This window comes from Carassius carassius, chromosome 7, assembly GCF_963082965.1.
Source record: "Carassius carassius chromosome 7, fCarCar2.1, whole genome shotgun sequence".
Lineage (NCBI taxonomy): Eukaryota > Metazoa > Chordata > Actinopteri > Cypriniformes > Cyprinidae > Carassius > Carassius carassius.
Window position 1 is genome coordinate 5,917,000 of NC_081761.1, and position 25,561 is coordinate 5,942,560.

The 25,561-nt window shown below is 37.6% G+C and overlaps 1 protein-coding gene across 1 annotated transcript; it reads right to left on the reverse strand.

Moving 5' to 3' along the window:
- Positions 1-24,847, reverse strand: grapb (GRB2 related adaptor protein b). The gene is made up of 5 exons (XM_059553599.1): positions 24,444-24,847; positions 23,607-23,704; positions 20,796-20,915; positions 6,329-6,497; positions 1-1,942 (listed from the first exon to the last, which is right to left on the reverse strand). Exons 1-5 carry the CDS (start codon positions 24,519-24,521, stop codon positions 1,763-1,765), a joined length of 645 nt encoding a protein of 214 aa, XP_059409582.1. The 5' UTR covers positions 24,522-24,847; the 3' UTR covers positions 1-1,762.
- Positions 24,848-25,561: the final 714 nt, after the last annotated feature.

The following is a 25,561-nucleotide window of genomic DNA, read 5'->3' on the forward strand; positions in this document are numbered from 1 at the left end:
TTATATAAGTGTAAATGAAAATTTATTTTTTCCCTTGAGTTGACAGTTCATAGAGACAATAATGTGCTTGTAAAATACATCCTCACACCATCACACAATATTACACCTGACATTGCTATATTTCTTCAAAAGTTATAGATTTAAAGTGTCTATCATAACACAACATAAATAGCAATGCTTGCTATCTAAACGTGTACAGGCAATTTATATGTTAATAGGTGTAAATTTGAGTCAGCAATTTGACTATCTCATATTTTAGTGCATTACATGTCAGAACGGCAGCGTTGCAGCTAAGCCTTGCTTGCTGATATACTGTATATTTTGCATATCATTATACAGCAGGAGCATTTTCAGGAGAAAAATAACAATTTAACCTTTAATTTTACTCGTCGTACATGACAATGTAAATGAAATTACATTGCTTGTTATAAACGAAATGATCAGTACAGAGTAATTATTTTAATTATGTCACTCAAAAAATAATATCACCTTATTATTGCTTATTTTTTGGTCATTACGTAAACAGCACTAGTTGTTCCAAATGTTTTCACATGGCATAGGTGGATCCAACAACTGTTTTCCATTAGAACATTAGTCAGCGGTCTTCCTGAACAGATATATGAATGATAACAATGAAATAACTTGCTCTCACTCTAATAATAGTTACAGAAATTACCAAAAAATACATATATACACATAAACTATACTATACTACGGTATATATATATATATTCCATTTTTATGTATCCCAAACAATACTTTTTATAATTACCTCTGTATTTTACAACATAAATATTTTTTTTCAAAATCTTTTTGCAATGATTGTTTAGGAAACTAAATTAGCAATCCATAATAATTACTAGAGGTCTAAATTAAATTAGCTATGTTCATGATTTCAACATGACAGTAAAAATAAAAATCTAATAAGTAATAATAATAATTAAAAAAGGTGAAGTGTGTAATTTCTGTGACATTAAACAGAATTACAAAAATAATTGTGACAGGCATCCTGGACACTCACCCAATCTGCCTTTGGATGAAATGATAGCCCCATCCCAAACTTACATCACTGGTTGAGCAAATGTTTTGATAGCACCACGAAGCCACAGTGTTTAAAGAGAAATTAACATGAAAACGCTTTAAAGTTGTCTCTGCATATTAATCTGGGACTGGAGAAAGTATTTTCACAAAAATAAATACATTTTTGAAATCACAAAAATTATCATTAGTAATACTCAAAATTATGTTTATAGCATAAGCACAATAAAGAAAAGAAATAATAAAATAAAAATAACATTTCCCATGCTCATGACTGTAGAACTTTATACTGAATAAAATACATATATAGTAGGTCTGGCTCACTTCTGCTTGAAAAAAAAAGAAAAAAAACATGATAATGCCTCAATATAAAACATTAAGTTCAAGGTTGATACACCAATTCTATTATCATACCTTTATTTGAAATGACTTTAAAGAAAGAAGAATAAACAGGAAGCAACTGTTATGTTCATTAAAGGTGTTACAAAACTGGTTTACTGACAAGTTATAACTGATTTCTAATTTGCCTTCTGAAAGTGGTCAACAAGAAAGATGATGGGCAAAGGTTAAATTCAAACCTTAAAAACTTTAATGCACCAAACATCGATGAATAAGGTTTAGTTTACCTTCAGATTTATGAAGAATATGTGTGACTGATGAATATGTCTTGGGCTCTCATCCAGTTTGTTTAACTGTACAGGGTGGTGACACACATAGCTGAAATTCAGTGATAAATTGGCTGCACATACTCTGGTGGAAATACGCCCACTCTTCCACGGCACCGCCCCCTCCAGCACTGAGCATCCGAACAGTCGAGCAGGTCGATGACATCACCACGCAAGAAACGTAGATGAGTCGCATGATTAGATGTGAAGTCAAAGAGGGCATGGGCATGACGTGGCCTCTGAAACAGAAACACACACACAAATGACGGACATGACAAGACTGTGCACTGGATCAGCAGTCAAACAAAACATTGTCCTACCTACAAAAGCATGTTTCCACCTCAATACAACGTGTTAGAAAGTCACATTGTTAGATTTAAAGACATGACTATGAGAAATAAAAAGTTGCAATTACAAGAAATAAAATGTAAATTCAGGAGAAATTAAGTTGCAATAGACACAATCATGAAAAAAATAACTAATTATGAAAAAAACTCAAAATTAGGCTGTGAGAAATTAAAAAAAAATCAATCTTAGATTAAATACAATTCAAATTTAGTAGAAATAAAACTTTAATTCAGTCATAATTACAAGAAAAAAGTTGCAAATAGGAGAAAATTTGCCACAGTTGTGAGATATAAAGTTACGGCTGTCAAATATAAAGTTGCAAATGTAAAAAAAAAAAAACTAAGGTTGCAATTACAAGGAATAGAACTGAAAATTAGGAGAAAAGTTGTAAATGTGAGATACAATTACAGGAAAAACAGTTGCAATTATGGGGGGGGGGGCATCTCAGTTATGAAGAAGCTGCCATATTTGTGAGATGTAAAGTCATGCTTGTCAGAAATCAGGTTGCAAGTGTAAGAAACAAAGAGCAATTAGAAGAAATTAAACTTAAATTTAGGAGATAGACTTGCAATTGTGAGATACAGTCACAATTACAGGGAAAAATTTTCAAATATCAGAAAAACGTCTCAATTATGATGAAGATTCTACATTAGTGAGATGTAAAGTCCCATGCTTGTCAGAAATAAAGTCACAAATGTAAGCAACAGTCAAAATTAGAAGAAATAAAATAAAAATGTAGGAGAAATTAATTTGCAATTGTGAGATACAGTCACGATTACGAGAAAAAACTCACTAACCTCACTAACCTCACACTTACTCCTGAAGCAGCACACACTCCAACGCTGGTCACCTTTCTATGGAACCTATGCTCACTCTCTACATCTCGCCTATCCTCTATGGTTTCATCCTCACTTCCTTCACTCTCTCAGTTTTCAGCTCTGGACACGAACAGTGCTACTGACACTCTTTGCTCCACTCTAACATCTTGCTTGGACAACTTTTGCCCACTGTCATCCAGCACCCCCCCATCTGCCCCCTGGCTGTCCGATGTTCTCAGTGAACATCGCTCTAAATTCAGGGCTGCAGAGAGGAAATGCCATAAATCAAGAAACTCTACCGACCTCAAGTGTGTATCAGTCTCTCCTCTCTTCCTTCTCTCCAAATGCCTTCACTGCTAAAAAAATCATACTACCACAACAAAATTAACAACTGTTCTGACTCTCACACACTTTTCTAAACTTTCTCTTCTTTGTCTGCCTCCACCTCCTCCTTCATCGACACTTACAGCCGACAACTTTGCAGTTTTCTTCACAAATAAGACAAGAACCATCAGTGACCAATTCTCCACACCGCAGACTGATGATAACTTCATAACGACTAATACACACTCTCTCTCCTCCTTCCCTCCATTCTCAGAGATGGACATTTCCAAACTTATCCTTTCCAATCAACTTACTACTACTGCTGCTTTTGACAAAGTTAATCACCAGATTCTACAAACCCGATTTACAAATCTCATAAACTTATATTTTATTCACAATAGAATATAGATAACATATCAAATGTTGAAAGTGAAACATTTTGAAATGTCATGCAAATATTGGCTCATTTTGGAGCTACACATTCCAAAAAAGTTGGGTCCAACTTATTGGGTCAATTGGCAACATGATTGGGTATAAAAAGAGCCTCTCAGAGTGACAGTGTCTCTCAGATGTCAAGATGGGCAGAGGATCACCAATTCACCCAATGCTGCGGCGAAAATAGTGGAGCAATATCAGAAAGGAGTTTCTCAGAGAAAAACTGCAAAGAGTTTGAAGTTATCATCATCTACAGTGCATAATATCATTCAAAGATTCAGACAATCTGGAACAATCTCTGTGCGTAAGGGTCAAGCCCGGAAAACCATACTGGATGCCCGTGATCTTTGGGCCCTTAGACAGCACTGCATCACATACAGGAATGCTACTGTAATGGAAATCACAACACGGGCTCAGGGATACTTCCAAACATTGTCGGTGAACACAATCCACCGTGCCATTCGCCGTTGCCAGCTAAAACTATATAGGTCAAAAAAGAAGCCATCTCTAAACATGATCCAGAAGCACAGGTGTTTTCTCTGGGCCTAGGCTCATTTAAAATGGACTGTGGCAAAGTGGAAAACTGTTCTGTGGTCAGACGAAACAAAATTTGAAGTTCTTTTAGGAAAACTGGGAAGCCATGTTATCCGGACTAAAGAGGACAAGGACAACCCAAGTTGTTATCAGCTCTCAGTTCAGAAGCCTGCATCTCTGATGGTATGGGGTTGCATGAGTGCATGTGGCATGGGCAGCTTACACATCTGGAAAGGTACCATCAATGCTGAAAGGTATATCCAAGTTCTAGAACAACATATGCTCCCATCCAGACGTTGCCTCTTTCAGGGAAGACCTTGAATTTTCCCACATGACAATGCCAGATCACATACTGCATCAATTACAACATCATGGCTGCATAGAAGAGGGATCTGGGTACTAAAATGGCCAGCCTGCAGTCCAGATCTTTCACCCATAGAAAACATATAGCACATTATAAAGAGGAAGATGAGACAAAGAAGACCTAAGACAGTTGAGCAACTAGAAGCCTGTATTAGACAAGAATGGAACAACATAGCTATTACTAAACTTGAGCAACTTGTCTCCTCAGTCCCCTGACATGTGCAAACTGTTATAAAAAGAATAGAGGATGCCACAGAGTGGTAAACATGGGCTTGTACCAACTTTTTTGAGATGTGTTGATGCCATGAAATTTAAAATCAACCTATTTTTCCCTGAAAATTAAAAATTTTCTCAGTTTAAACATTTGATATGTCATCTATGTTGTATTCTGAATAAAATATTAAATTTGAAACTTCCACATCTTTGCATTCTATTTTTATTCACAATTGTACAGTGTCCCAACTTTTTGGAATCAGGTTTGTACTGTCCACCCTCAGAAAGATGGGCATCTCTGGAACCGCACTCTTGTGGTTCAAGTCCTACCTCTCAGATAGATCATTCCGGATGTCTTGGAGGGGTGAAATTTCTAAGTCACAACCTCTTGCTACTGGGGTTCCTCAAGGCTCAGTGCTTGGACCACTTCTCATCTTCATCTACATAACTATTTACAATTTATTGTACTTGTCAGTACAATATAGTTATTAGGATCTGTCATTTAGATGCATGGCTTTTCCTATCTCTGCTATGCTGATGACACTCAACTCTAAGTCTTTAATCATTTTCAAAAAAACATCTAACATCTAAAGACTCAGCACTTGACCAACTAATACTAGCACTTACTTTTTCTAGTCAATCCTATTCTTGAGAAAAAAGAAACATAGCTATGTTCTTTGCTAGACTAACTGAGACTTGTCTTGGCGCTTGTATACTGTGGTTGCTCTCTCATTGGTCTGATTGCTTCTATTGCTCTCATTTGTTTTTAGGGAAGTTGTGGCCTAGAAGTCAGAGAGTTTGACTCCAAAGCCTACGGTTGTGGGTTTGAGTCTCGGGCTGGCAATACCACGACTGAGGTTCCCTTGAGGAAGGAACCAAACTCCCAACTGCTCCCCGGGTGCCGCATCATAAATGTCTGCCTGCTGCTCTGGGTGTGTGTGTGTGTGTGTGTGTGTGTTCACTGCTGTGTGTGTGCACTTTGGATGGGTTAAATGCAGAGCGTGAATTCTGAGTATGGGAATCCATACTTGGCTGTATGTATGTCACGTCACTTATATAGGCTCTGCAAATGTAAGAAACAAAGTCAACTAAGAAATAGAATCAAAATTCTGAAGAAATAATGTTGCAATTAGTGAAAAAAATGTGTTAGAAAGTAATAACTATGAGAAATAAAGACACAAAACAAAGTTGCAATTAAATAAATAAAATCTAAATTCCGGATAAAGAACGTGCAACATTGACACAAATGTTAGAATAAAGTTACAATTTCTGAGAAATGAACAAACAAAATAACTTCCATAGGTAACCTTATCCCAAAGCCCAACTCTAACCTTTAACTACCTCTAAACTCAGCAATTATATACTGATTAAGGAGGGGTCACGGTTGGTTAAAAGTCATCATAAATATCAGCAACAGAACATAATGTCAAGTTCAAGCCATGCATTGAGCCAAGAGATCAAAGTTTCACTTTATAACCTTTACTAGGCAGACATCCTTTTGCTTCGCATATTTGCAGATCAGAGTTCACCAGAGTTAAACTTTGGCACCTCTGTAAAAAACATCATGTGCTCATATGTGACAGCTCTTACAGCTAATGATCCCTCAGGCTCTTTCAGGAAGACAGTTCTCTCTTTGGCAATGCTGTTGATTTTGTAGAAGTCCACCAGCTGGTTGAGGGAGCTGAAGACTTCATCCCATATGAAGAACTGCCCTAGTCCATCTTTCAAAACCTTAAAGTGCTGCACATGGTCCCCGTAACTAGAAAGAGAGAGAGAGAGATAGAGATAGAGAGAGAGAGAGAGAGAGAGAGGAGAGAGAGAGGAGAGAGAGAGAGAGTTACTTACCTTCAAGATAAAGGGGTAGATCTTGGCTTAACTTACTAGTTTTTTTAACTCAAACACAGCAGTGTTAGATTAAAGGTTTTGCATAATAAATCACAGTTTGACATTTCAGCTGTCAGCAAATTGTGGCATCAAAATGATGAACAAGCAGAGATTTAATAACTTTAATCAAATTAGACTTTGAACAAGTCACTGCTTATTCTCCTGTAGATATATTAAAGAATATTTCTCTCAGAAGATCAAATGCTCATTGCGGGACATTAAACTGCATATTAATATTAAAGATGTTTAACATTTAAAAAATCCGTCAATATGCAACAATATAATGTCTATGCATATTCAATCAAGATCCAATAATACATTAAATGCATTGTCTATGTCCTGTAAGTATGTAAATAATGTTTTAAAATCAATAACTGTTTTCCCAAAAACATTATTAGCAGTAATACTTGCAGTAATATTTGCTCCTCTATTACTCTTCAGTGCATTTAGTGAGTGCTAGCCATTGTACGTCTATATTATAAAATGTATTTTTTTTGTATAATAGTTCTAATCATTTGCATGTTTTTAAGAAATATTCTATAATAAATGTTTTACACACACACACACACACACACACACACATATATATATAGTTGCCTAATATGTTTGTGAAAACCATTATACCTTTTTTTACAGGAATCTTTGATTAATAGAAAGTTTAAAATAACTTTCCTTGATCTATTAGAAATGTATAAATTTTGAAATTGTTTAAAATATAAATATTCTGTAAAATTCTGAATATATTTACTGTCACTTTTTATCAATTTAATGTATCATTGGTGAAAAAAAGTCTTATTTATCATACATAACTAAAATCTGGAATTCCAAATCTAATTTAAACCTGGAAATATAAAAAAACTATTTAGGTAATGTTTTCAAATTAACTGGTTACATTTTATACATTTAAAAAAATATATATAAAATAACAAACAAAATAAATAAATAAAAACTATAATACTGTAGTCAATCGACCTCTCTGTCTGTATTACAAAATGTTATTTATTTTTCTAATCATTTTCATTTGTTTATTTGAAAAATACATTGCTGCATTATACTATGGTGACACATTGCTGCCGCGCACATATTATTTTTTCCACTAAATTATGTCGGAATAATGAGATATCTTCTCTCATAAAAATTAGATGTTATGTGGTTAAAACGACTTAATTATCTTGCTAAAATGACACCTTTTCTCCTAATAACGAGATGTCATGCCGTTAAAATTACATCTTTTTTCGTAATAGCAACATCTTTTATCGTAATAACCACATATTTTCTCGTCAAAACTAATTTTTTTCTCAAAATAACGAGGTATGTTGTTATAATGACATCTTTTCTTGTAAAAACTAGATGTTATGTCATTAAAATGACATAATTTTCTCGTAAAAAATCTTTTCTCATTGAAATGACATCTTTTCTCATTGAAATGACATCTTTTCTCAAAATAATTAGATATGTCGTTAAAATGACATTCATTCTTGTTCAAATGACAATTTTCTTATAATTTAAAAAAAAAAAAGTTTTTTGATGCAGCTCATGCAGTCAACTCTTCAGGTTCTGAATATGAGCTCCTGCATGTAACCATAAAACTGCATAGGATCACTCTTTTGGATGAGATGACTGGCCAGTTTAAAGATCCAAGGATTGTGACCTACAGATTGAAGTAAAGTATCATAGATGAAATGGGAGCTGATGAAGATGGTGTTTCCAGAGATGTGTACTTAGGCTTCTGGTCTGAATTTCTGGATCGTGGAGATAAAGGGGAGGATATGAGATCACTCTCTCCAAAATGGCAGGAGGAAGACTGGAAGTCAATTGGAAGAATCTTGGCCAAAGGATACAAAGAGCAAGGATATTTTACAGTGGAACTAGTTTTTGGAGAGCATTCAGTCACAGATGAAATGATGATTGATTCATTCCTTTTATACCCGAGTCAGTCAGAGAGAGATCTGGTCTACTGTGCCTTAAAAGAAGATCTCCTTGGAGAGGACAAAGATGAACTGCTGAATCTTATGAATCGTTTGGGTGTGACCACCATGCCAACACAACAAAACCTAAAAGAACTGATGCTGAAAGCTGGACATAAACAGATCATCCAACTACCTATAAAAATAGTAAGAATTCTTACCATATATTGTCATTTGAACAAGATCAACTGAGGAAAAAAGCATTACAATAAATAGCGCTATCAATGGTGATTTAATCTAATGATCGATTAGCACATATCACATCAAACCCTGCAAATTATTATTGTTGTTATACTTTATTTTCAAATTATTAATGTTATCTACCTCAGCATTGTGTGACTATGAGTATAGTGTGTATTAACATGTACATTTATGTACAGTCTAATCTCTAATTGTCACATCATTCATATTTCATATTAACAAATTATTTTAACCCAAAAAGCAAACTATGCTCCCATTGAACTGGTTGTCTAGATGTAAAATAAACATCTTGTGTAAACCCATACTATCTGTAATCAGAAGCACATTTATGTGTTACATGTGTTACAAGCTTTTGGTGCATGAAGAAGATCTGTAAAGTTGCAAAGACTAAAGTCTCAAAACCAAAGAGATATTCTTTATCAAAGTTAAGACTGTTAAACAGTCACAGTATAAAAAAACAATAAACTTGATGGTAAAAAAAACTGGCAGCTGTGGTTGCCAGAATTCTACCGTAAAAAAATATGGTAACATCGTTTTAGGTTTTACCTTAAATTAATACCAGTTAAATAACGCAATTTCATTAACTATTATAATGTCATTATACCAACCTATTGAAGTATTGAAATCTGTTTTGTACCTTTGTAATACACCGATAACCACCAAATGCAGGTGGTGTTGAGAAAGTCACGTGATGAACCACAACCCGTCATAAGCAGATTTTAAATGGTAACATAAAGAAGGTGCACAGTCTCATTCACACAAACACTAAACACCATCATGGTGAGACTCATTAAACTTAAATATGCAATAAACATTCATTTAACAGTATTATATGCAGCATACAACCCTACTAAACATAACAGATAAGAAAAAATAAGAAACAGTAATTTCAAAGAAAAAACATCAAATACAAACTAAATTGTAAATACAACGCAGCCAAAAAGCTGCAATGTCAGGGAGATGCTGTGTGTATCTAGGCTAAAGCAAAAGGTCACCCACACGCTTCACTGAAGCGAGAGCCAACAAGAACACTGTCCTGAATGACAGATATTTGAGGCTAATCGTTTGGATAGGCTCGAAAGGGGAACCTTTCATGGCCTCCAAAACCATCGAGAGGTCCCATACAGGGACTGACGGAGGTCTGGGAGGATTCAGCCTCCTAGCTCCTCTAAGGAAGCGGATGACCAAATCGTTCCTTCCTATTGACCGACCGAGCGTTGTCTCAGAAAACGCTGCGATAGTCGCCACGTAAACTTTGAGCGTGGAGGGGGCTCTGCCCTTATCCAACAGCTCCTGTAGGAAGGAGAGAACCTCCGTCACCTCACAACTAAGGGGTGAACGTCCCCCGGGGCAGTGTCTGCTAACTGCATCAAATCTGGAAACCATGGTTGGTTCTTCCAAAGTGGTGCTACAAGCAGTACGGAGCATCTTGTTTCCCTCACCCGTTCTATCACCTGCGGAAGGAGGGAGACGGGGGGAAAAGCATAGAGCGAGCAGCGCGGCCACCTTTGTGACAGCGCGCTTTCGTTCTTGGTAAAGAACGCGGGGCAGTGAGCGTTTTCGTGGGACGCGAAGAGGTCCACTTCCGCCCTGCCAAATCTCTCCCACAGCAGCTGGACTGTCTGTGGGTGTAGAGACCATTCGCCCGTGGGAATGTTGTTTCTGGACAGTCTGTCTGGACCCAGATTCTGTAGCCCAGGCACATGAACTGCTCTCAGCGAGCGCAAGTTGCGCTGAGCCCAAACAGGAGGCGTTCCACCAACCTGTACAGGTTTCGGGACCTGAGACCGCCCTGGCGATTTATGTAGGACACCACAGACATGTTGTCCGAACGGACTAAGACGTGGTGGCCCTTGATTCGGGGACAAAAGCACGTCAGCGCGTTCTCTACTGCCAGCATTTCCAGACAGTTGATATGTTGGAGCTTTTCCCGTTCTGACCACAGGCCAAAGAACGGTCTGCCCTCGAGCAGCGGTCCCCATCCCAAAGTGGAGGCGTCCGTCGACACCATTTTCACTTTCGAGGAAGTCCCCAGGCTTACACCTGATTGGTACCAGTCGTTCGCTGTCCAGGGTTTCAAGGCTGTAACACAGCTCTGATTGACCTTGAGACGCAACTGACCGGATATCCACGCTCTGCGCGGTACTCACGCTTTCTGCCAGAACTGCAAGGGGCGCATGCAGAGCAGGCCCAACTGAAGAACTGGTGATGCTGAGGCCATGAGACCTAGCATCTTCTGAAATTCTCTGAGCGAGAAGGTCGCGCGACGGCGGAGAGAGCTCGCTGCGCGCTGAATGCCCAACGCGCGCTGTGGGGCGACAGCCGCGCCGTCATGGAGCGTGAGTCCAGAGCTATACCCAAAAACAGTATCGTCTGACTGGGGTTCAGCGAACTCTTCGTCCAGTTGACACTGAGACCAAGTTTCTCGAGGTGATCGAGTAAAATGGCCCTGTGTTCCACGAGCTCTGATCGTGATTGAGCCAGAATCAGCCAGTCGTCCAAATAGTTCAGCACTCGCATGCCTCTGAGTCTGAGAGGAGCGAGCGCTGCGTCCATGCACTTCGTAAACGTACGAGGAGCCATGGACAAGCCGAACGGCAGGACTGTATACTGGTATGTCTGGCCCTCGAAGGCGAATCTCAAATATCGCCTGTGACGTGACGCTATCTGTATTTGAAAATACGCGTCCTTCAGATCTATCGACATGAACCAGTCTCCTCTGCGAATATGCGCGAGGAGTCTCCTGGTTGTAAGCATTTTGAAACTGCGTTTTGTTTTTGTTTTGACCGTAGTTTCGACGCGCGCTAAAAAGCGCGGAGGGCGTCGAAAAAAACTGTATCGAGTAGCCTCTCTTTATAATGTCTAGCACCCAATCCGAAACCCCTGGAAGCGCTGACCATGCGTCTGCATGAATGGCTAAGGGTTGGATGAGAAGCGCGCTCTGTTGGCTGGGCAACGGCAGCGCTTCGATGTGCTGCAACATGGGCATTAAGCCTGTGACATTTGAGGCGGGGAGCGTGCTGATCACAGCGGGCAGATCGCTCGTCAGCGGGCAGAACGCTCGTCGACCCCTCCACGGTGCTTAACCTAGTGAGGGAGGGCTGAGCGGGTCCCGTGGGACTCGTGCTGTCTTTGAGTAATTGTGGGCTGTAAGCGCTTGGGTGAGAGTTCGGCCGCGGCGGGACTCGTACACCGGCGTTTTCCTAGGAGTGCTAGGATGGCTTCGGGGCTTCCGGCCTACCGTAATCCTCTGCCGTGGTCCCCGCGGCGCGGGGCGACGGCCGGTAGAGCGAGAACGGGGTCTCGAGCTGCGTTGCTGGCGCTGTTGCGATGAAGCAGCAGGAGGCGGGGGGTGTGGCTGAGAGCTTTGAGGGGCCGGTCTAGCACGACTCGCTGCAGAACCGGAGCGCTTCGGGAGGAAGTGCTTGAATGCTTGCGAAGCTTTCTGGTCCTCAATGAATCTCTCAACGAACTCGTTGACAGAAGATCCGAAGAGGCCAGCGGGAGTCAGCGGGGCGTCGAGGAACGCAGTGCGTTCAGACTCTGCCATGTCTGAGAGCGTCAGCCATAGATGCCTCTCAGCCACCGTAGTGGAAGCCATAACTCGTCCCATGGCCTGTGCAGCGGATTCAGTAGCGCGAAGAGAGAGATCCGAAGCACTCCTCAAATCCGCGAGACAAATAGCCTCAGGTCCCATCTCGTCCAGTTTACGGAGGAGATCACCCTGGAATATCTGCAGCGTGGCCATGGTGTGTAGTGCAGACGCAGCCTGCCCAGCAGCAGAAAAGATCCGCGCGAGCAGAGGGCAGAGGGCGGGCAAAGGTGCGTCGCTATCACCTGTTCCACCGGCGGAAGTGACTGGTAGTTCCTGTTTTTAGCATCGTCCAGTGTGGAGAATGCTAGTGAGACAGACGAACGAGTTCGCGCTGAATATGGAGCGTTCCAAGCCTTTGCCACCTCTTCGTGAAGCTCAGTAAGAAATGAGGCGGGCTTTGAGTTCGGAGAAGTATGCTCATCCGAAAGGAAACTACCATCCAGCCGGGAACGAGAGGGGGGCGCTGGTGCAGACCACTCGAGGCCGTGGTTCGTCGCGGCCAGCGTGAGCACTCGCATCAGCTCCTTCTCGATGTCAGCACGTCTGCTGGGCTTCTGAGCAGAAGGCGCGAGATCCCCGGAGCTCGCCCAGCCCTCACTGCCCGAAGCTAGCAGAGAGCACGTGTCCTCTTCCCCCGACGCGGCCCTGAGATCGACTTCCTCGGAAGACGCGGCGGCAGACAGCGGGCGCTGACCATCGGGAAGCGATGCAGGGGAGGCCGGTGAAGCAGGGCGAACCGGCGAGCTCGGTTGAGCTGGAGATGGTTCCGGAATCCGCTGGAAGCGGCGCTTTGTACGGCGCCGCAGCGCAGCGGAGAATGCAGGCTCAGAGAAAAATGCCAAGCGAGTCCTCAGAGTCACCATTGGCAACATCTCGCAGTGAGGGCATCCGCCGTCAGCGAGCGCGAGCGCTGCATGATCTTCACCCAGGCAGGAGACACAGATGACGTGACGGTCTCCCTCGCTGAGTGGGGCTCTGCACGAGCCGCAAGAAGGCATCTTTAAAAGGACGCAGCTCTTTTACGAGTGTGTGTCGCAGGGCGAACACACACAGGATAAAAGGAATTGAAAAGGATATGGGCGCCAGAGAGAGCAGCAGGAATGGCAATGGAAGGCGGCGTTGGCCAGCAGCTTCAGGAATAGCTCGTCCCGCTGAGATGCTTATCAGACGACACGTTGCTTCTTCTCGTGATCAACGATGCGTGAGCTTCGCTGAAGAGATGAAAAATAAGGTGAGTCAGCCTTTTCGAGCTCCCTTTATAGGGCTAGGCCGGCGGGAAGTGGCATGGAGGGCGCGAAGCCCTGATGTTGCATCAGCCTGCGCTCGATAGGCTTATGAAGTTGCTGCAGAGCAGCCAATGAGCGAGCGAGCCGTCTCGCCTATGGCTGTGTGCTGCTGCAAATGCGCTTTACAATAATTCAAAATTAAGGATAATTTTTGCTTCAGTGTATCGTGAAAAGAGACTTTTCCTGTAGCGTCTTAGCTAAGACGCAGTACGAGAGAACTCTCGTAAGAGAACTAGCGATTATGGAAAGGGGCGTTACATTTCTGACAAGTTTTTGCGGGTTTCAGCCAATCACAATGCACTGGGTCAGCTGGCCAATCAGAGAAGACTGTGCTTGTCAGAAGGAGGGACTTTGTAGAATACTATGCATTTGAGAGAGGCATGGCATAGAGGACTTACAATAATGTACTGTATTTTAAATAATGTGCTTTTTGAACATTAAAGCATGTCAACATACCCTGTTACTTCAAATACACAAAATAATGAGTTTTAAAAAAAGCATCATATGACCCCTTTATCTGCTTGTCCAGGAAACCACTTGTGAAGTAATCTTTCTCCTTCAAATCCTGGAAACGATTAATCCAGTACTGAGCATGCTGTTTTCTCATGAATGCCCACCAGCTCTCAGTGTACTGATTGTAGTTCCTTGAACCACAGATAAAGCAGTTTCCTGCATATTTGTAGTGGTCATTATAGCGTAGGAACTTCTGCATTTGTTCCACACAACAGTTCTCTGTGTCCAGGTCTGACCTCATTCTGGCTGGTATCCCCATCCTTTGTCCAACTTCATTAATAAAATAGCTGGCAATTAACTTTGGGTGAAAATTAGTAGAATAAGCATGGAGCCAAATTACCATCCTAAAAAATCCATCGATCGCGCCATTGATGCAGATACCAAAATGTTTCATTTTTTCATAGGAGTCCATGTGCCACATAAAATTGGGGTAATGTATTTCCATACATCCAATATAATGTGATTTCTCCCTCTCATTTGTACTCCATCAGGATCCAGGATGCCTAATAAATGTCGAATAACACATTGACTGATATTTAAGATGCCGGCGTAGTGTTCGCATAGGCCTACTAATAATAATCCTGTCGATTGGCTCAGTGTTAATAAAATGTCTTTGTGACTGAAAGCGAGGAGAAAGCAAAATGAAATCAGTTCATTTAAATGTGCCATGACCATTTGTAGCCCAAAAAGCTGAAATCTTTTACCGCTGCAGTATTCTGTAGGTAGGCTATAGTGAAGAAACAAAATGCCTGTGACGCCTAGCACGTCGTAGGCTAACAAGAAAATGATGTTATTTTAAAAAGAATAAAATGACGTTTTAACGACATAATATCTCATTATTACGATAAAATCTGTCGTTATTACGAGAAAACATCTCTTTATTATGAGAAAAAAATGGTGTTTTAACGAGAAAAGATGTCTTTCTTACGGGAAAAAATGTTGTTTTAACGAGAAAATATGTCGTTATTATGAGAAAAGATGTTGTTTTAACAAGAAAATATTGTTTTAACGGCATAACATCTCGTTATTACAACATAACTGAGTGGAAAAATAATGTGTGTGGCAGCAATGTGCCACTGTACGATATAAATCATTCTACAAAAAAATACATTTGAAAACATGCTATTAATTGTTTCTGGGTTACTGCGAAATGTTCAGGCACTGACGCACAGCCTGCGCCTGCAGCAGGTGTCTTTAATCACCCGACGGCTCCACCCTGCCACACCTGCTCTTAACCTGTGTGGGTATTGCTCAAACACAAACACACACACACACACACAAATGCTCATCAGTCTATGCAATACTGCATGGATCACTCAGCTTGTTCGGACAGAAACACTGACAGAATGACAAACTGCCTCAGGTATGTGTGTGTGTGTGTGTGTGTGTGTGTGTGTGTGTGTGTGTGTGTGTGTGTGTGTGTGTGTGTGTGTGTTGTGTTATACTGAAGATCTTCAAAAAAACAGGGCATGTTTAGGAAGAGCAAAGACTTAGTCAGCATACTCACAGTCATTATAGATATGACTTATACCACAGCCATATTAACAATTCGCAGACTCCAACTCAAACTGTCTCACATGAATTGTCTGATTTTTGTGTAGCATTGTGGTGTCTGTATTTACATTAAGCTTTTAATCTGATATAATGACCCTTATTGTTTTTTTCTATAGGTTCAAAGGTTTAAAAGATTGGGATTATTACTTTGTTTTTTTAAATAACATTTATATGATTTATTCAAATGATTCTTAAGAAATAATTCTAATTTGCTGATTGAGAAATATTTTTGCTTTTATCAATACCGACAACCATTGGAAACCATGGAACAGCACATTATTATTATTATTAGTAGTAGTAGTAGTAGTAGTAGTAGTAGTAGTAGTAGTAGTAAATTATAAATGTCTTTACTGTCACTTTTTATCCATTAAATAATTTTTTGCTGAATAAAATTATTAATTCTAAAAAAAATAAAGAACTACTGACCTCAAACTTTTTAATGGTAGTGTATGACACATACAAAAATGACATTCTATACCATATCTGTACTGTATGTATTTCTAATTAGTCCAATAGATTTAATTCAAAATCAAATTTCAACCTGGAAATATAGGAATGTTTTCAAAACCATGTTCAAGTTCATTTTTGTATTTAATTTGTTTAAAAACTAAATATTTATATACAAAATAATAAATAAATAAAATCTAAGATGGAAATGAACTCTTCAAATGAAGAATTTTGGACCCCATTGTGTGTGTATAAACATTCTTATATCATTTTTATATAATTTTTGACCCCATTGTGTATGTGTATATATATATATATATGTGTGTGTGTGTGTGTATATAATATATATATATATATATATATATATATATATATATATATATACAATACAGACCAAAAGTTTAGAAACATTACTATTTTTAATGTTTTTGAAAGAAGTTTCTTCTGCTCATCAAGCCTGCATTTATTTGATTAAAAATACAGAAAAAAATGTAATATTGTGAAATATTATTACAACTTAAAATAATAGTTTTCTATTTGAATATACTTAAAAAAAAATTATTCCTCTGATGCAAAGCTGAATTTTCAGCATCATTACTCCAGCCTTCAGTGTCACATGTAACATCCAGTCTATCACATGATCATTTAGAAATCATTCTAATATTCTGATTTATTATGAGTGTTGGAAACAGTTCTGCTGTCTAACATATTTGATGAATAAAAGGTTAAAAAGAATTGCATTTATTCAAAAAATAATAATATATATTCTAATAATATATTTTCTTTACTATCACTTTTTATCAATTTAACACATCCTTGCTGAATAAAAGTATTGATTTTATTAAAAAAAAAAGAAAAAAAAAATTACTGACCCCAAATTACTGACCAGTAGTGTATATTGTTATTACAAAATATTTATATTTTAAAAACATAGCTTCTTTTTTTTTTTTTTTACTTTTTTTTTTCTTTTTATTCATCAAAGTATCCTAAAAAAGTATCACATGTTCTGAAAAAATATTAAGCAGCAGAACTGTTTCCAACTTTGATAATGAATCATCATATTAGAATGATTTCTAAAGGATCATGTGATAATGATCCTAGAAATTCAGCTTTGCATCAAAGAAATAAATAATAATTTAAAGTATAATAAATTTAAAAACAATTATTTTAAATTGTAATAATATATCACAATATTACATTTTTTTCTGTATTTTTGATCAAATAAATGCAGGCTTGATGAGCAGAAGAAACGTCTTTCAAAAACATTAAAAATAGTAATGTTTCCATACTTTTGGTCTGTATATATACTGTATATATATATATATATATATATATATATATATATATATATATATATTCATACATATATGTGTGTGTGTGTGTGTGTGTGTGTGTGTGTGTGTGTGTGTGTGTACAGTATGTGTATTATAAATTTATAAACTTACAAAGGAGATTTTAAATTCACAGAAAGTATAAATGCAAGCATCTGCTTTAACGTTTCAAATAACTTTTATGAAAATAAAATGTAAAAAATATGGGTGAAATAATGTTGTATCGTCATTCTGTGTAACAGATATATTCATGTAAAAATGTAACAACATACTTGTTCTGACATTTACTTATTAAAATATATAAAAGAATAAGTGACCACACTTAATTGCATTAAAAAAAAACCTGGATGACACATGGGTAAAATCTATGTGAATCATTGAATAAAAAATATTTTAATGTCATCTAATGATTCTTGTTCTAAATTTACCTGACACATGTTATCTTTTTGTTTTTTTTGTTTTTTTGTTTTTTGTATGTAAACTATTGTGTTTGACCCATGTACTGTAGGACCCATGTATTCCTGTATTATGACTAGTCAATGTAACATTCCAGCTGTGCTAAATTACAAAGCATGATATATAAACAGTCCCTTACATTTCTATTTCAATGAACATTTGCTAATGATCTTTTAAGCATTAATATTAGCTAATCTTCCTAAAACAATTCATGCAGTTTTTATACAGGGTTCCCTGGGTCTGTAACGGTTGAATTGCAGGTGCATATAGCTGATTATCATCCCTCTCTTTTGTTTCTTTCTTTCCATCTGAGATTTCTTCCATCTTAAAAATATATCTAAATTACGGCCTATGCTCTCAATGTCAAATGCAGAAATGTTAATCCATGCATTTATGACCTCAAGGTTAGATTATTGTAATGCTTTATTGGGTGGTTGTTCTGCACGCTTAGTAAACAAACTACAGCTAGTCCAAAATGCAGCAGCAAGAGTTTTTACTAGAACCAGGAAGTATGACCATATTAGCCCGGTCCTGTCAACACTGCACTGGCTTCCTATCAAACATCGTATAGATTTTAAAATATTGCTTATTACTTATAAAGCCCTGAATGGTTTAGCACCTCAGCATTTGAATGAGCTCCTTTTACATTATAATCCTCTACGTCCACTGCGTTCTCAAAACTCGGGCAATTTGATAATATCTAGAATATCAAAATCAACTGCGGGCGGCAGATCCTTTTCCTATTTGGCGCCTAAACTCTTGAATAACCTACCTAACATTGTTCGGGAGGCAGACACACTCTTGCAGTTTAAATCTAGATTAAAGACCCATCTCTTTAACCTGGTTAAAGGATTTTTAGGCTGCATTAATTGGGTAAACCGGAACCAGGAACACTTCCAATAACACCCGATGTACTTGCTACATCATTAGAAAAATGGCATCTACGCTAATATTAGTCTGTTTTTCTCTTATTCTGTGGTCACCGTAGCCACCAGATCCAGTCTTTATCCAGATCAGAGGGTCACTGCAGTCACCCGGATCCAGTACGTATCCAGACCAGATGGTGGATCAGTACCTAGAAAGGACCTCTACATCCCTGAAACACAGCGGAGACCAGGACAACTAGAGCCCACAGGAAACAGATGATTCTTCTGCACAATCTGACTTTGCTGCAGCCTGGAATTGAACTACTGGTTTTGTCTGGTCAGAGGAGAACTGGCCCCTCAACTGAGCCTGGTTTCTCCCAAGGTTTTTTTCTCCATTCTGTCACCGATGGAGTTTTGGTTCCTTGCTGCTGTCTCCTCTGGCTTGCTTAGTTGGGGTCACTTCATCTACAGCGATATCGTTGACTTGATTGCAAATAAATGCACAGACACTATTTAACTGAACAGAGATGACATCACTGAATTCAATGATGAACTGCCTTTAACTGTCAATTTGCATTATTGACACACTGTTTTCCTAATGAATGTTGTTCAGTTGCTTTGATGCAATGTATTTTGTTTAAAGCACTATATAAATAAAGGTGACTTGACTTGACTCTCTCTCCCTCTCTCTCTATCACACAGAAACATCTGTGCTGGCCTCAGGTACACAAGCTTGTTAGGAAGCACTTGTGCTAATAATACATGACAGAACATGACAAAACTGGATTCATTGTACTGCGATTGTGTTGCAAATGTCCCTCGATTTCTCTTTCTATTTCTTTCTCTCTGTCTCAGTAGGATTTGACATTTTAGGTCAGGTCTTCAGAGGTGTACAGCACAGCGATCTAAAAATAATCTAATCTTACATTATAAATTTGAGAAATTGAATGGAAAGCGTGTGAAAGCGTGTGCATGTCCACCCTCCCAAGGCATGCCAACTTTTTCAATAGAATTCTACATTGAGTTGTAAATAAAAGAGGAAAAGAAAAGGTGTTGATGCTAAGGCACGCATTACTATTATTATTCTTTATAAAGGGGATTGTGCCACATAAATGAATGATACCTGAAGTCATACGGCATTTTATTTTTAAGCAATTTGCTTGGCAACTAGTTGACAATAAAACAGGTGTAAATATCTGACTTAAAAGAATAAAGTAAAAAAAAAATAATTCTGTCACCATTTACTAACCCTCAGGTTGAGGTCCAAATCTTTTACTGAGTTTCTTTCTTGTGTTTAGCACAAAAGAACATATATTTGTAACTTTTGCTGGTAGCCATTGACTTCCATATTATTATTATTTTTTTCATACTATATGGATGTCAATGGCTACCATTAACTGTTTGGTTACCAACAATCTTCAGAATACATTCTTTTGTGCTCAACAGAAGAAAGAAACAAATTCAGGTTTAAAACTGACAATTAAATGATGACAGAATTTTCATTTTGGGTGAACAATTTCTTAATAGGGTATTTTGACTTGGACTGTAACCACCTAAGAACGAACATCCAAGCAATAGCCTAGCTTTTCCATACAGAGGATGGAATATTTTCAGTTGGAATAACTTAAAGGTTTCAGTTTCCACCTAGAGAACTCTGAACTGTTTAAATAGGTTCTGGAGTGCTGGGAGCAAAAGATTACATCACAGCAACACGCTACCATGCACTCCACTCTAATTAGAGTGTGTTAATGAAGAACCAGATAGAGTAACAAGGACACACATTAACACACATGCATATGCAAGAACGCTCACGTCTTTTATCAACGTTTGCATACAGCAAATGCAGGAAATAATACTAACAAGCCTTAATATGGAACACAATATATGAAGCATACATGTTTGTGGTGCTCTGTACAGTCCGGTGAAGGCAGGTTTCATTTGTAAGGGTGCATCTGACCTGACAGACACAGAGAACTCTCCCGGTGTGCTCTCGCTCTCCCTAATGAGAAACGCTCCACACTCCAGCGGTCTCAGGCGGTTTTCTGCGGCCTGTCGTGAAATTCCACCCACAAACCACCTGCAAAGTACAAGTGCAGCTGTCAGTTCAACATCATATTGTATATTTATGGACAGAAAGGGGACTACTAGTACAGTACACTTTAAAAACGATTCTTTAATCAAGTAAATAATCTATCTAAATTTAAACATTTTCAATCAGAAATTGCTAGTAAAGTTAAAAAATAATTACAAAGTAACACATTGAATCAAGTGAAATTCTAAAGTCTGAAATAGTATTATATCATCAAAAAAAAAAAAAAAAAAATATATATATATATATACATACAAGAAAAAAATAAATAAATTGTGCGCCTGGTTTACTAATTTGTTCCCTCAATTTGCTAAATTGTGCACACAATTTACTAATTCATTCTCTCGATTTATAAATCATGTGCACGATTTAGCAAATCGTGGGAATGAATTAGTAAATCGTGCACATGATTCACCCTACTATTTTTTACTGCATGCCATGTGCAGGGCTCCGTAATTGACTACTTTGAAAAATAATGTTTTAAAGTATGATTATAGTTCAGCTTTCATGAGCAGCATCCTGATGCAGCATTTCTATGTTTTATGTCAAACCAGCAAATACAAAATCTTAACACTTTGTTGTTGCTCAAATAGGCCTACGCTGAAAAATTGATTTGTAGTTTAGTCCCAGTCTGTCTATTCCCAGCATGCACCAGGACATGAATAATTAACATGGTAGCATTATTCGACCATTTGCCAGTTATATGTACTTTGTTGTTCCTGATTTTGTTGTCACTTTTATTACCTTGTAATGTCAGGATAAGTTTATTCCTCTGTTAAAAAGACTAGTTGGATGTTTTTCTTGTCTGTTTCATGTGTTGAGGTTTACAATACGCAACTTTTTAAGGGATTTTGTTAGTGTTTTTTGTCTCAAGCACTATCCATGTACATTTAGAAAAAGCACATAATACTGAATAATTTAAAATCACATAAATAAAGGGAATAATCTGCTCTTGATTTGGAGTTAGACTTCATCTAAAAAAGCCACTATTCAATTTACATTTTTGCATGTGGCATTTAAGCTTTTACGTTGCAATTAAGATGTATATTTATCAGTTCATGCATTCCCTGGGAATTGGACTTTTGAGTCTGGTATTGCTTGTGCTATGATCTTATTTTTTAGCTCTACAGAAATGCCAAAATATGATTATAATAGAAATTATTATAATAATTCTGTAGCTTTAACTGACAAATATATATTTTGCAAAATTGCTTTAAAAAAGAGTTTTAACCTTCTATTTAAAATCTAAAAATTTATATTTTTTTTTTTTGGTTATTGAGTTCAGATGGATTGATTCTCCTTAAATATTAAAAATGTGTTCACAAAATTTCCTATAGAATTAAAATATAAGTGTGTGCAATATGTGCATTGTTTTTCCCCCTTTTGTATCACTGGATATTTTCAGATTTATAGAAATACAAGTGCCTGCATGATAGGGAGTGAAATGACATGTTTAATTGTGTGAAAACATTCTGCCATCTCATACTTAATAAGAAGCTTCAACTGCATTTATCATAAGCCGTGATTGATCTCATTCAGTCCACTCTTTTTATCATGATCGTGATTTTTTTACTGACTCATTCTTTTATTTCAGAATGACTGGTAGGTTCTCAGTTATAAACTTCTATGCTCAGGTCAAGCTACAGCATGTTTGTTGGGGTTTGGTCAGGGCTTTGACTTTTATTTCTCCTCAATATCTCACAAGTTTCTCAATCTTCCATGTTATGGTAAAACTGCAAGGTAAGGAAGTCCATATCCACAGCAATGTGAGTGTCTTATGATATCACAGTGATGTGAAATGCTGGGAAATCCCTACATTTGTCTTCTTCAAAAATCCTTTTTTTTCTAGTCTGACACAGATTGAATCTTCAACACATTTAATTCTAAACCCAACCCTAAACTTGCTCCAGCTGAGCATCCAACAGCACCTTTCCAACTTGTGCAATTCCCATCTTGCCCAAAACAATTAGAACCATGGAGAAAGCAACACTTATCACATACTTTGTGGACCACTAGATACCAGCACTGCAAATAAAGTGAAAGTATAAAATTAATAGATTTAGCAAATGTCCTAGTTTCCATATGAGTCAGTGTCTCTGCATAAAACATCACAATTACAGACTTGTAAAATATGACTAGACTGTCTCCACTTAAAGTGTTTTATTATCATATGGCTAGAACAATACCGTTTCCTTTTAAAATTATCCCAAAACATTGAGACGCCCCAGGTGAATATACACTAATTTGCATACATTTCCAGAAGAGAAGTCTAAACAATGGATTCTTGTTCAATTGTGTTGACATATCAAAGTCAATGTTTTTTGTTTACAGAAGCATAACTCTTGGATATTTCTTTTTATCACTCCATAAATAATGTAAAACAGCTAGAAAACATGTTTTTAGGAATAAAATGTTTGAGAAAATGGCCTATAAAGACATGTACTGTAAAGTGCAATAAAACTTAAAAGTGCATTTTGTGAGTTTTCTTTCCACCAACAAGACTAACTTGTCTGATACAACACAGGTTGACAAGCCAAACTTGACTCAAAGAGAAAATTGACCAGTGCATTAAAAAATAATGTTTTTGCCTGAAGTGTCTTGCCTTAATGAATTTTGCCCTGTCATTCACAGATAAAACCACATGCTACATTAGATTCATTTCTGTCATGTGATACTTACGTGTGAGGTCTTACATTGATATAGTTCTTCGGTACATAGCCCCGCCTACCAAACAGCTCAGCCGTATACCAGTTAGGATCATCATCCATGTTTGTCACCTAAAATAAACATAAGACCAGTATAGACGTCCACAATCAGCTTAGGTTAGATATTTTTCCTTCGCATTTAAGAATAGACAAGGCCAGGGTTTCCAAAAATTTGGTTCATGAATCACTCTGTTTTGTGAAATAAGGAAAATATGAAAATTAATATTTATTTTGAAACTATTTTATTTTAAAATATCTTGAAATCATTTACTTTTTAAATAAAACACTTGTTCACTTTTTTACTATTGAAATACCATAAAATACTTAAACATATTTATTTATATATATTTTAAGTACATATACCAAAGTTGGGTAATTGAGTTTTCTGCATATGCTTTTCAGAAATTGCTTTGGAAGTATATTTTCAATATAATTTACCAAAAAAATAAATAATAATAATAATAATAATTTCTAACTTTACCATTTGCTTATGTAGTGTGAATTTAAACTATTTTCCTAATAGATTTCTAATTTATAAAGGAGCCTGTAAAAATATCTTCACACAAGAATTACCTTGTACCGTACCATCCCACAAGCTGCCCAGCTACATATATCACCACCTATTCACACAGATATCCATTCTGAAATACATGCTAAGACTGAGTGCACACACTCCCACCAAACTGGCTCACTGATCCAGTATTTTCTGTAAACGTGCCGCATGCAGACTAGCATCCATATAGTTTCATCCAAGTGTGCCACATATCCACAGTAAACTACTGCACACACACACACACACACACAGACTCACCTTCAAGATGTCACCCTTCTGAAAACTGATCTCATCACATTCAGTCGCTCTGAAACTGTAAAGTGCCTCAGCCTCCATTGAAGAAAGAACATAAAAACAAAAGAACTGAGAGGCAGTGAAGTGAAGTGGAGATGAGACCGGGATGAAAACAACAAAGAGTTCAGAGAGAAAGGAATGGGAAAGGACAAGTGCAAATGGGAATAGATGAAATGGTAAAGAAGGTGATTAAAAAGGATGGAGTATGGAGATGTATAATGGCGATGGTGAATGAGACAAATAATTTGTACAAAAGAATGATGAGTAGCCTTAAGCTTGGAAAAACTGGAGCAACAAAAACACTGAGTGGAAAACTGAGGAAGCACAACGATGATAGAGATTCTGAGAGAAAATGTGTGTCTGTCTTAGTACAGCTGTGCACGGTGGGAATGGAGGAGGATAGAGAGAGAAAAGAGAGAGAGAGAGAGAGAGATGGGGGGGGGGGGTTAGAAACAGAGAATTAAGGTGGCCAGGAAATTAGTGACCAGCTCAGAATATCACACGCTTTCCATTCAATTTCTCAAATATATAATGTAAACTACATAAAAAAAAAAAATGGGACCACACATTGATTCTTGATTTTTTTTTCTTGTGTTTGCTTTGATAATGGATTTGTAGAAAAGCAAAAATCATCTTATTTATATATATATTTATATATATATACATTCGCATGTATGTGTTACTTTATGAATACTGTGAATACATTTATTTAAAAATATATACATGATATATTAAATAATATATAAATAATATATACATTTTAGTTCTGTCAAATTAATTGTGATTAATTGCATCCAAAATAAAAGTTTTTGTTTACAAAATATATGTATGTATATACAGTATATATACTCAACTCTACCTCTCATTCCATCCTGATGATCCGTCGGTAGCTATTCGCATCTCAGCTTGTCTAACAGACATTTCTTCCTGGATGATGGACCATCACCTTCAACTCAACCTTGCCAAGACAGAACTGCTTATGATTCCAGCAAACCCATCGTTTCATCACAATTTCACCATCAAGTTAGGCACATCAACCATAACTCCTTCAAAAACAGCTAGAAGCCTTGGAGTTATGACTG

What these genes read in the sequence shown, in the direction of transcription:
- grapb (XM_059553599.1), bottom strand. Translation starts at nt 24,521, where the DNA reads ATGGAGGCTGAGGCACTTTACAGTTTCAGAGCGACTGAATGTGATGAG. An exon ending in AGAAGGGTGACATCTTGAAG is followed by an intron (nt 23,705 to 24,443) that starts GTGAGTCTGTGT and finishes TGTTTATTTTAG; the next exon opens with GTGACAAACATGGATGATGA. An exon ending in GAGTTCTCTGTGTCTGTCAG is followed by an intron (nt 6,498 to 20,795) that starts GTCAGATGCACC and finishes CTCTCTTTCTAG; the next exon opens with TTACGGGGACCATGTGCAGC.